At 33.5% G+C, this 13,685-nt stretch overlaps 1 protein-coding gene across 1 annotated transcript; it reads left to right on the forward strand.

Annotated features, from left to right (window-relative positions):
• Window positions 1–435: 435 nt before the first annotated feature.
• LOC149769748 (uncharacterized) lies at window positions 436–13,433 on the forward strand. The gene is made up of 4 exons (XM_089949774.1): window positions 436–522; window positions 9,703–9,905; window positions 11,669–11,812; window positions 12,626–13,433. Exons 2-4 carry the CDS (start codon window positions 9,710–9,712, stop codon window positions 12,784–12,786), a joined length of 501 nt encoding a protein of 166 aa, XP_089805900.1. The 5' UTR covers window positions 436–522; window positions 9,703–9,709; the 3' UTR covers window positions 12,787–13,433.
• The last annotated feature ends 252 nt before the right edge of the window (window positions 13,434–13,685 follow it).

The raw sequence follows: 13,685 nt of genomic DNA on the forward strand, positions 1-13,685 counted from the left end.
TTATAAAGATAATAATACGTAGAACTGTATTAAACTCCAGGCGGGTGAAAGAAGTACATAATTTTCAAAGTGGAAATGTTTTAATACTTCCTGTTGTTTTTTTCATCCTTAGTTGTAACTTTTCTATTGGACAGACATACTCCAGGACAACCTATATAAATACGCTTGAGACTCGCTTGCATCGAAAGAAGTTTGATTTTATTTCACGGTAAGAAATATTGGAATATTTTGACATATAATGTCAGGGCATTTTAGTTCTTGTATGCCTTTGGAGGCATGAGACAGAGACAAAAATGCAAATATTTGCCAACTGTTGAAACGATTTAGCGCTCCAAAATAAGAGATAATAATTGGACACATTTATTTGCTTGCAGCAGGGTTTTGAAATCACATATCTACGAATTGCAGTGACTTTGTTTATTTGTTTCAGAAATGTGGGTTTGCATTTGAAACTCTGAAGAAAACTATCAGCAGGAGGTGCTACATTGGAATTGTATTGAATCCGGTTCATTGCGACACCAGGTAATGTAGTTTTGACGAGTTTAGAAAATATTTGCTAAGATTTTAAATATAAAATGTTACTTACGATTTTGTTGTTATTCTTCTTAAATTAATAGTCACTCGGGACATTAACATTGGATATGCATATGCATAGGAATATATATATATATATATATATATATATATATATATATATATATATATATATATATATATATATATATATGCTAGCTTTCGACATTCATTTACAAATTGTCCATGAATTAAAAAAAGACAGACCAAAAGGTAAATTGTTGTTGTTGTTGTTGTAGGGTTTAACGCCATTTTTCAGCACACGATAGGCTATACATGGCGGCCAGTATTAATGGTGGAGGAAGAACCCGGGAAAACCCCGGAAAGAACCACCGACCCACGAGAAGCTACCGGCAAGCTTTCTCACATACCCACATTAGCCGAATCCGAGACTCGAACCCACGCAGACAGAGGTGAGATGGCAGTGATGCGTAACGGAAAGCGCTTTAGACCACTCGGCCACTCGGGGCCCCCAAAAGGTAAATAAATGAATGTCAATATACATTGAAGGTAAGATGTCCTTAAATGTTAGGTAGAAATTAAGAACCTCAATATAAAATGTACAATGCACAATGTTTGTACGGATGTGCCACAAGACTGACTCCCAAACTTGACTTTTGTATCTTGAAATAACATTACTAATAGCCTTTCATTTACACGAAATGTTAATTTTGATTTGTAATTTTACTGAACAGATGTATAACATAAATACATATTTCATCTGGCCTCGAATTATCTTTTTATATATATAAAACAACGAAAGAAAAAATTTGCCATATACAAATCATACAAATTATTCGGTCCATTTGTGAGATACATATTTCTTTGATTAATTTGCCAGGAGCTATACATGTATGCTCTTTCATAACAAAATACGTTTTTGTCTACTTTACTTCTCTGGTTTATTTTTTACCTGTCTTTCTCCCTGGATAGGTCACGTTCACATCAATTGAAAACGATTCTTGCCGCATGTACCATAGCTTAGTGATATGTACCGCAGTAGCATACCAGAGAGAGAGAGTGTTAGGCGGGGGTAAAATGGCACTATTAATGTAAGTTGCATGTGTCTATCCTAAATATTTGATTTAAAAATGCTGAGATTGAATTTCAGAAAAAATAATGTCCTCGTTCTAATTTTAATGTTACCTTGGCAACCAGGTCTCTACACTAGCTGTAAAATTAGAACAAAGCAGTCTGTCTTCTAGGTAGTTGGTGTAGTTATGAACGTCCGAATGCACAAATACGTTTTATTCTTACATGAAACAGAAAGTTTATACAAGATTTCGCTTGGACGTTTATTTTGATTCTTACCGCGGGCTCGTGGATGAAAAATAATATTTTTGGGGGGAGTTTCCACTTCTGAACTTTGCAAACCATTCGAGTCGACCCCCATCCCTAACTTTAATTTTACCCGAAAGCTTACGCGTTGTTATAAACTTTGCTATATCTTTCCAGCTAGTATTTCTGTGCTTCTCTTTGCTAGTTGATTAGTACTTTGGCCAATTATTATGGTTTTGTGTAATTGGTGTTATAGGGGTTTGTCCTGTCGGATCTTTTTTTTTTCTCTCTTCTATATTTGTACAATTTCAGATTGAGTGTCTATGTCTTGTATTTCATATTCTGTATCTTCTACCTCCTTGTAATATGTCAGTTTATATACGTCTGTTATTTTCTTTTCTTTTCACTTTCTTTGGAGGTTGTTTGTGATTGGTCGATTATGATGTTCTTGATTTAAGGAAATTCGTACCTCTTTCTTCTTTCTTTTTTATGTTCATTTCTCTGTTCCGAGTTTTCTGTCTTTGCAGGGTATTTTGTTTTATGTTCTTAGTTTTCTTGTTGTTTCTGTTGTTTGTCAATTTGTTGTTGTTCTTCTTCTTCTTCTTCTTAAACATATTTGATCTCATACATGTATAGCTAGATCCTACAGAGTAGGAATATTTATACATCTGCAAACCACACTTAAAAGCTATCACCCATGGCGTGCAAATAGAAAAGGATAGGGATATTTTCTCTTTCTTTCTCTCTTTCTCTCTCTCTCTCTCTCTCTCTCTCTCACGCACACACCATAGTTATAGGCTGTCAAACATGAAATGCTGGAAGACAAATGAGTAGGAATATTCACACATACACAAAAACATACTGATAGACTATCACCACTGAAAACGCGTGGAGTGCTCACACGCAAACATATTGTAACCACTGAAAAGTTTAGGAGTGCTCACACATAAACATATTATAAAGAATGCAAAGGGTAGGAGTGCTCACACGCAAACATATTGTAACCATTGAAAAGTTTAGGAATGCTAACATACAAACATATTATAACCAATGGAAAGGTTAGGTGTGATTACACACAAACATATTGTAACCAATGAAAAGGTTAGGAGTGCTCACACAGAGACATAAAACAAAATAAAAAGGTTATGAATTTTCAAACACAAACATAATATCGCCAATAAAACGGGTATAGGAGGAGGCATGTGCTCGTTGTATACGACAGAAAAACAGACAAACGCACACACAAATCATATAGTTTGGCAATAATGCGAGTAATCATCTCTGTTTCTGAGGGATCTTGGTGGCCCTGAGGGGGTGGGCGTTGAGGCCTGTCCTAGATAGTGGATTTTATTTTTATACATGATAACACCAAGGCTAGGATATGCAATAGGGCAACTCTTTTTTAACTTATCCGTATTCGAGAGTAAGACGGAAACAAGGACCCTAAAAGTAGGCTCATCTGTAGTAGTATTGGATTATGCCACGTATCGCCTGTTGCCTTGTGCGACTCGTTAGTTTCCACACGTTTGTGTTTAAATTAACCACATGGCCATCAGAACAAAGTGCAGAAATCAAAATGCCCCCCCCCCCCCCGTAATTTTGACTTACAATAGCCGTTGAATTTCGCGATATCGACGCTGTGAGTTTGTAAAAAGAACCAATTAGTATCCTTTCAGGGCCAAACAAGATTTTGTCAAAGACGACTTTCTTGGGTCAGAATGAAAGCCCTATATGATAACCTGTGTGTGCTTTTTTGGCGTGGGTGTGTTGGTGCGTGTGCTATAATGTCTGTAAGTTATATTTGTTCTATGTTTATGTATGCTGTATTGATTGTGTGTTACATATGAATATATTTGTTCCGGTGTGGAGGAATGCTGATGTTGGGTTGGTGTTTCTTTTCTATATAACTAGGTTTGTTTTATTAATTTTTTTTTTGTTGTTGGGGAGTGCTGGCAATTTGTATTATTTTCTATTATTTCCTGTCCTAGTATCTTCTTTCATTTTAGCACTGGATGTCCGCTACATTTTACTTTGTCTTCCTGTTCTGTAAGTTATATATATTCTATGTATATATATGCTGTATTGATTGTGTGTTACATATGAATATATTTGTTCCGGTGGGGTGGGCGTGCTGATGTTGGGTTGGTGTTTCTTTTCTATATAACTAGGTTTGTTTTATTAAATTTTTTTTGTTGGCGGGTGGTGGCAATTTGTATTATTTTCTATTATTTCCTGTCCTAGTATCTTCTTTCATTTTAGCACTGGATGTCCGCTACATTTTGCATTATCTTTTCCTGTTCTTCTTTATTTCTTCTTTCTCCACAGTTTCTTATGTTGTTGTCTCCTTTTTCTTCCTCTCCTGATCTTGTTTAAGTCGGCTACATTTCACGTCTGCGTTGTTGTTGTTTTATTCTTCTTATTCTGCTCTTATTTCGTTCTGCTTTCTCCGCCATTTTCTGCGTTGTCGTTTCCTTTTTCTTTTTCCTGATCTTCTTTATGTCTGATAATTTTTACCGTCTCCGTTGTTGTTGTTATTTTCTTCTTTTTACTGATCTCCTCTATTGCTGCTACTTTTCTGCCGTGTTTTTCCACTTTTATGCGTTGTTGTTTTCTGCTTCAATTTTGATCTTTATTTGTGCTCTTATCTGCCCTTTTTCCCGCATTCCTGTTGTCTTTGTATTTCTTACTTAATTGATCATTTAGTTATTTAGCGTTATTTGTTTTTTTTGATTTTATCTTATTATATATATATATATATATATATATATATATATATATATATATATATATATATATATATATATATTTATCCCTTAAACTATTATTTGTTTGCATTTTTCTTTAGATTATCCCATATATTATTTATTGTATTGATTATTTTATCCTTTCCTCTGATTCATATTAAAAGTCACTATTATTTTTAGGGTTTCGTGGATAGTGGTGCGTGTTGTTTAGTTCTATTTATTTTAATTTTATTTTTATGTTAATTTGAATGTTTTCCAATGTTTTTATATATTAGGTTTGTTTTTGACACCGTTTTTCATTCTCCTTTATTAAATTATTGCTATAATGCAGTCCTGTACGTTTACGCCTTTTATGTAGCTTGCAAATCTAGTTCGAACCTGAATGCAACCACGGTTTTTTGTTTGAGTCGTTGCTGTAAAGTAGTCCCTTACAAATAAATCCACGACTGTCTTCTGTTTGTAGCTTTTATATTTATTTCGTTCCTGAGCTCATTTACTGTTTCTATATTCTTGTTATTTCTGTATTTCGGTTATTGTTAGGGATCTGTCTATTAGTGTTTTAAATTTGCCATTTATTTCCTATTTTATTTATGAATACCAATTAGTTATTATATGTCCGCCCTAAGATTTTGTTTTTGGCTTCTCGTAACTGGGTATGTGCTTCTGTCTCCGGTGTTTTTCTGTTTGGTTTGTAATACTGTCCTTTCTTGTTCCTAATATGGGTAGGTTCTTAAGCATTTTCGAATATTTTTGGATTCGGGCAGTGGGGGGAGTTTGTACTTGGTAACCCTTCAATACAGCTGTCTGCACGTCCTGTTCTTATTCTACTTATTATATTTATATCGTATAGAGTTTTGAAGGTCGAGCACTTTATATTCCTAATTGCTTTATTTTCTCTTTTGCACAGTTGTCAGCTTTTAGTTGACTTGTCTCACTGTTCTTCCCATTTTCCAATATTCTTGTTCAGGATGATGCTATTTATTTCTTTGAAGATTTAGGCGATAGTTATTTCCCCATGGGGTCATTGAGATTGTTTCTCGCCTCTGCGTCCGCTTTTTTGTTTCCTGGAAATGGTATGTGAGAGGGGATATAAACAAATTCTACTTGTTTTATTGGTTTGCCCTATTTGTTTGAGTGGATATTTTGCGCGATTTATCAAGGTCTTCTCTTTGATTTGTCGTAGGCCAAAGATTGGTGGACATTACAAGCCGCTCTGACTATGCCTATTTCATAATACGCGTTTCGGACGAGTTGCCGTTCCTGATAGAGATCGCTAAATGAAACAAACGAGGCTATCACTGTTGGGTGAATGTTCTTTATTTTGAATTGGAAGTGGAGAAAGGCTTTGGAAAGTTTGAATATCATGATGATACCATATACATGTATATACAGTGCTGAGAAACAAATATGAGAATAATAATAATAATAATAATAATAATCATCCCATTCCCTCAATATTTTTAAATAAATAACACACACACGCACACACATATCCAAGCAGCTGAAAAAAAACCCTCACATAAATGAATTTTATTCTAAAATTTTGTTTTAAAATGTATTTTATCTTCTTATGCACGAAACGAATTTAGGCAAGTTCTTATTAAGTTTAATATTTGTCAAATAATGTTTAGGTATATATAACGTTTAGCTGTCAAATCACGTTTATGTATATATACCGTTTAGATATCAAGCATGTTTAGGTATATATACCGTTTAGCTATCAAAGCATGTTTAGGTATATATACAGTTTAGCTACCAAAGCATGTTCAGTATATATATACCGTTTAGTTATCAACGCACGTTTAGGTATATATACCGTTTAGATATCAAAGCATGTTTAGGTATATATACACCGTTTAGCTATCAAAACACGTTTATGTATATATACCGTTTAGCTATCGAAGCATGTTCAGTACAGATACCATTTAGGTATCAAAGCAATATTTAGGTATATATACCGTTTAGCTATCAAAACAATATTTAGGTATATATACCGTTTAGATATCAAAACATGTGTAGGTATATATACCGTTAAGCTATTAAAGTACCTTTAGGTATATATACCGTTTAGCTATCGAAGCATGTTCAGTACATACACCGTTTAGCTATCAAAGCAATATTTAGGCATACATACCGTTTAGCTATCAAAGCAATATTTAGGCATACATACCGTTTAGCTATCAAATCAATAATTAGGCATGCATACCGTTAGGCTATCAAAGCAATATTAAGGTATAAGTACTGTTTAGCTATCAAAGCAATATTTAGGTATACGTACCGCTTAGCTATCAAAGCAATATTTAGTTATACATACCGTTTAGCTATCAAATCAATATTTAGGTATATGTACCTTTTAGCTATCAAATCAATAATTAGGCGTACATACCGTTTAGCTATCAAAGCAATAACTAGGCATACATACCGTTTAGCTATCAAAGCAATATTTAGGTATAAGTACCGTTTAGCTATCAAAGCAATATTTAGGTATACGTACAGTATAAATATCAGAGCAATATTTAGTTATACATTCCGTTTAGCTATCAAATCACGTTTAGGTATATATACCGTTTAGCTATCAAAGCGCTTTTAGGTATATATACCGTTTAGCTATCAAAGCACGTTTAGGTTTATATACCTTTTAGATATCAAAGCACGTTTAAGTATATATACCGTTTAGCTATCAAAGCACGTTTAGGTTTATATACCGTTTATATATCAAAGCACGTTTTGGTATACATACCGTTTAGCTACCAAAGCACGTTGAGGTATATATACCATTTAGCTATCAAATAAATATTTAGGTATATATACCGTTTAGCTATCAAAGCAATATTTTGGTATATATACCGTTTAGCTATCAAAGCAATATTTTGGTATATATACCGTTCAGCTATCAAAGCACGTTAAGGTATGTATACCGTTTAGCTATCAAAGCACGTTTAGGTGTATATACCGTTTAGCTATCAATGCAATATTTAGGTACATATACCGTTTATCTATCAAAGCAATATTTAGGTATACAATTTTTGTCATTAGTGAAATCTACTAGTCTCTGACTAACGGATTAATGTTAATTCCAAACGCTAAAAATGTCTGCATAAACCGATTTTCATAATCCTGGATCTAAGTCTGACAATTGCCTAAACGTTTTAATCAAAGAAATATTATCCTATATTTTCGTATTTTAATTTAAAATAACATTATTCTATAGTGATGGTATTTTAGTTTGATGAAAACATTATTCAATATATTGTTGGTATTGTAATTTATAATAACACTGTTCTATAGATTTTTGGCATTTTAATTTAAAATAACATTATTTTATTGTTTTAGCATATTTATTTTTAAAAAAAACATTATTCTATAGTGTTAGTATTTAAGTTTAAAATAAGCAAAACATTCTATCGTACAGAACATAGTACGGGAAGATTAATGTGTCTCTCTGACAGACTATTTAACAATTAATCAGTATTATAGCATAACTTAGTCTCTTAACAAGCCATTAGGTACTGCCGTGTGGGCTATTAATCACTTCCTGGACTAAATGGCAGTCCTCAGGCGCTCTGATGTTAATGCAACTGATTCTCGATTAAATGAACTCCACTCTTAATTACACAATAAATACGCGAAATTCACTGCCTTAAGTTCAATATTTGCTAACTAGCATTTCATTGGCACAAACATTAATCAGAGATAGTAATATTAATTCCTAGCCTTCATGATGCATATTACATGTAAACGAATGGCTCAAACAATGACATCAAGATTCTCATTGAGAAAATAATGTATGAAATTCGTAGAATACATGAGTCATATACATTCAGGACATATAAATTCAAGCAAGTATCTTCAGATTTCTATCAATAAAATAATGTATGAAATTTTTAGATAAATAAATTCAAACAATTATCCCGGACTCATATCACAGAGAAATTGTATGAAACTAAGATACGGTGCCTTGCTCTCTTTTCCCTCTTTCAGAATCGTCTCTTTACCCTTTTACATAATCGTATATCAAGACTTACAATACACACCACATGTACTTATATTTAGCTAGAAACAAATGCTTGCTATTCATTTCGAAGTTAAGAATTCGCCTCTTGCAAAACATGGACTGACTACAATTGCAATTTAGAACATTTATAAAACACGAAGTTTAGCCTGAGAAGCGCACCCCTTGTTTAGCTCAGCCAATCAGGATTAAATTTATCTAACCGCGTTTATTAACAAACGCCAAATGAGGTTTGGGTAAATTTTCATATTTTGCGCCTTATTAACAAATCAATTTCTGCAAAGTTTCATCTTATGACATATTTCAACAAGTAGGAAAGTTGTCTCTGTATCATTTCAGCTTTTGGCATTTTTCGATACTTAGAACCGAATTCACCTCCTGATGATCAATCTGCCTCGTCGTTATCAAAAGGAAACCTCATTAAAATCAATCGTGCACAAACCGAGATCATTAAGCACCGTATCTAGCTCGGGCCCGAGCCATGAACACGTTAGCTAAACACATTCATCAAGTTAATTGTATGTGCTGTGTCATATTGACCCTGCAAATTTGCTTTTGGGAGAAAACGTAAGAGATTTGTTTCATAACGCAGTCTGTTTTAAGAAATGGTTCGCCTGTAGGGCAAGAACTCATGCCATCTGACATCAGAGTACATAACATTTCCAATATCTATATTCTATCCGGAGATGTAGGTACTGAGGAATTTTGCTAACGTATGCAATTTTCCTGAATTGTAATGTTGCTTACCTTAGCGTACAATCTATGATGAATGACTAATATTTTTTCCTGCACGGTAACGTACTGTAATATTTATGTACTAAAAATATGAATTTTTTGAAAATTTTAAATATTAAAGATATAACAATAGAAATTTCATTTTATGAAAATTCCAAGAAAATCAAATCATGATACTTGATTAAATGCAAACATCAATTTCATGTATGTCTGTATGTATGGATGCACCTATAACATTATACATGTATGTATGTATGTATGCATGTATGTATGTATGTGTGTGTGTGTGTGTGTGTGTGTGTGTGTGTGTGTGTGTAGATGGATGCTTGTATAAGCCTACAACGTTACTATCATTTACAGCTTTACTATGGAAGGGATGATAAACTACGTAGCCTTGGGATGTTCCGCCCTGGCACTTATCCTCGACATTGTGGCCATTGCTCTACCCAGCTGGTTCTCATTTTCTAGCTTCTATTACGGGCTCTGGAAATATTGTCAAAAGAGCATCATTAATAAAGAAGATAACTGCATGGATATTAAGGATGTGTATGCCGAGTTGCCAGGTAAGATATAAAATGCCGATTTGCCAGGATGGATATAGCATGCTGATTTGTTAGGTAAGATATAACATGCAGAGTAAAAACAAAACCTCGGTGAAATCTCTGAGGGTATACTTCAACAATCAGAAGAACACGGACATATTACATATAAAAGTAGAGCACACGCGTGTGCTATAGATGAGAAAGAACACATGCATATGAGATAAAAATAGCGTGTGTGTGTGTATGATTAGGATTTTTAACGTAGCTTTAACAATTTTTCAGTTATATCGCTACGATGTCTGCAGTGTGGCAGTTTATAGTGATGTATAGCACTGGGGCATCATGCCGCAGACATGAAGCATGATGTCCCACCCAGTCACATTATCCTAACACCAGGCCAACCAGTCCTAACACTAACATCTCAATGCTGAGCGCCAAGCGTGGCTGCTGTTAGTACATTTGCAGTGGTCCCATAAAAATAGAACGCATGCATATGACATAAAAATAGAACACATGCATATGTCATAAAAATAGAACGCATGCATATGTCATAAAAATAGAACGTATGCGAATGTCATAAAAATAGAACGCATGCATATGACATACTATGTAATAAGAAGCTTGCGGTAACGAGTCGGATAAAATGAAACAAGGATAGAAATTGATGATAATATTAATATAAAGATACATGATTAGAACATTTTCATCGATTTACTGTTTCCACAAGCACAGTAAGTATACACTGATGATGAAAATAAATCTTCTTTAAGGTATAATCTTGGTTGTTTTGCTTTTTTTTAACCGATGTGATTCAGATTATCACAAAATTTCCACTTCACAAACACTCCCCTTTGTCATTACTCGTGGATGGGAGTACTGTTTTGGATATATACGGGATTTCTGACTTGAAATATTTGCTAACGTTATTTAGAGATGCGATGCTATAGTTTGTGTAATTGAATGATACGAGAAAATAAAATAAAGTACAGTGAAGCACACAATATGTATTCACACGTCATACAATCTACCGGTGGTCATGTATGCTTACGTCGACTGTATCTTATTCTTTCTCATCATACGATCTTTTTAATGATATGAATTTTTAATAAATGTTCATGCGTAATTCCTAAAGTTACTAAAATATTATATATAATGATATTATCATATTATATTATATATTATATATGATGAACAATAAAAATGGACGACTTCTTGAAAATTTGAACTGACTGTCAATGTACGACTTTAGTTTATTTTGAGAACTTTCAAATAAATGAATTATTTGTAACTTAAAAATTATTTATATTTTCATTATTTCATTTTACAATCATTTTGTTCTAATTTCGATGTTTCTGATAAATACATAATTAACTTATAAATGATGTATTAATTTAACTATGTTGTTGAGTAATAAGTGATAAAGTTAGACAACATATATACAGAGAAAAAGAAAGAGAGGCACAACAGGCAGGTTAAAGATCGCCGAAAGGATTAGTATGGCGATATATGGGTAATATTACTGGCCAAGTTTAAAAACGAGCGAACATTGCATAAGAAAAATGCTGTTATGACTTTTCTTACAAATCTACACAGCTGGGAAGAGGCCTACCTAAAACCATCCCACAAACCTTGATCATCAAGAAAACAATATGTGTACATTTTTTATGTTGTTTTTTCCCCTCCAAAATAGCCAATCTTTGATTAGTCCTAATCTCTTAAGTTCAAAGATTACTGTATAAAAATCGATACTATTCTTTTCAACGATATTTGTTTCCTTTGCAAAGATTTCTTAAAAGCCACACGAGCACTAACAATAATAGGACTTCTTCTGCTGGTAGCTGCAATAGCGATGGCGGTGCTGAAGATATTTGTTATGAAGGACAAAGTATTTCTGTCTTTGGGGGCATCTGCATCTGCAATCGCAGCAGGTAAACGTTTCCTCTTTTAACATGACTACCTACCTACCTACCTACCTACCTTTCCATCAACCAACATACATACATAACTACATAAATACATACATTAAGGTCATATGTGATCCTTTATCCCTGGAATAATCATGAGAGATGATGATAATAATAATAATAATAATACTGGTTTATTTCAGATACCCATTAAGGCGTGGAAATATATTAGGTTTCCTTAGATAGACACTGTCACGTAATTTCAATTCTAGTACACGGCTGATATAAAAACAAAATTCGTAATATGCACAAATAACAACTGCAGATAAAATATAATGGTTAATCAGACTTCCTTACAAGAGTGATTGCCCGTGGTAATGTATGATGGTTAATCAGACTTCCTTAGACGAGTGATTGCCCGTGGTAATTTATGATGGTTGATCAGATTTCCTTAGAAAAGTGATTTCCCGTGGTAACGTATGATGTTTAATCAGACTTCCTTAGAAGAGTGATTGCCCGTGGTAATTTATGATGGTTAATCTGACTTTTTTGCAAGAGTGATTGCCCGTGTTAAGTTATGACGGTTAATCAGATTTCTTTTGAAGAGTGATTGCCCGTGAGTAATGCATGTTTCGCCATCAAACAGTGAAACGTTCGGATTTTCTATGTTAGTAATAAACTCTTGTTAAAATGTAATTATTTAAAATGTAATTATTTACATTCGAATAATTGAAGAGGTGATGCAAATTTAATTTTGTATCGTTATTAACTCCTGGCAGTTCGTGCGATTGAAGTTTTTTTTTCATGACCATTGTCTTATGCATTTTTACATTACAGGTGGACTGACTCTGATTGGAGCTATCATTTTTGCTGTGAAAACAAAAGCTGAATTTATTGTAACAGACCATGCACTAGGCGCGGGCTTTGGTTTGGCAGTCGTTGCCGGGGTCATTCCTCTTATTACCGGAATAATATTTATCATAGGCAAGAACAAATAATACCCAGTTAAAAGTCGTAGCCTGGATTAACTTATGTTTATTCGCACCCAAAGTTGTTTGTAGTCGTCACTCCAAGACTGGGCACACGTGCAGATTATACACAGCTGTATTGCTTTCATTTTATTTACCAGATTTTAAAAGATTAATTTTGTCATCATTTCTTGGGCAGAGTAATAATTATTTATTTATTATTCAATATTTTCCGTGATCTAATTCAACAACCGGATGTAGGTGACGATAAAGAGATATGGGTCTGATGTTTCTGGTAAGATATATTCAAAACCTTTAAAACGGAAACCGTTGTCACAATACTTATTTACATGAACTTAAAGTTCAGCAACTCAAAAATAAAATCTTTACTTTATATTCAACCGAGAATTATTAAGACTGTATGTAATTAGTAAAATTAAAGTATTATTGTATTATTTCTTTAGCGTTAGCCACACATTTTTGTAAGTATTTGAGACCTGAAAATATGAACAGAAATCTTGGCCTTATGAAGCTAATTGGTTTTTGCAAGAGGTACCTATGATAGTAGAGATCGTACATTTCTGTGCTCTTTCCATTTGAAACTTGCCAGGAACTTTGTGTAAATGATGATGCAAATAAATATACATTGATTTTGTAATATTTATAGGAAGTAAACATTCCAATGACATTTGTTGTTGTATTGCAATATTTGTTGAAGGTTCAGAATCACGCTCATTGCATTGTTGCTAGCGAAAAGATTCAAATTTATTCGTATAGCTTAGTTTCTGAAGAGCTCATCGTCTCTCTCCCTCCCTCTCTCTCTCTTTCTCTCTCTCTCCCAGTATTATGATATACAAAACTAATACAAAATAAACTTTAAATATAGCCTTGTATGTATGTATGTATGTATGTCTGACTGACTGACTGAC

The sequence above is a fragment of the Sinohyriopsis cumingii genome, unplaced genomic scaffold (assembly GCF_028554795.1).
Source record: "Sinohyriopsis cumingii isolate HCF-2022 unplaced genomic scaffold, ASM2855479v2 utg003298l, whole genome shotgun sequence".
Taxonomy (NCBI): Eukaryota; Metazoa; Mollusca; class Bivalvia; order Unionida; family Unionidae; genus Sinohyriopsis; species Sinohyriopsis cumingii.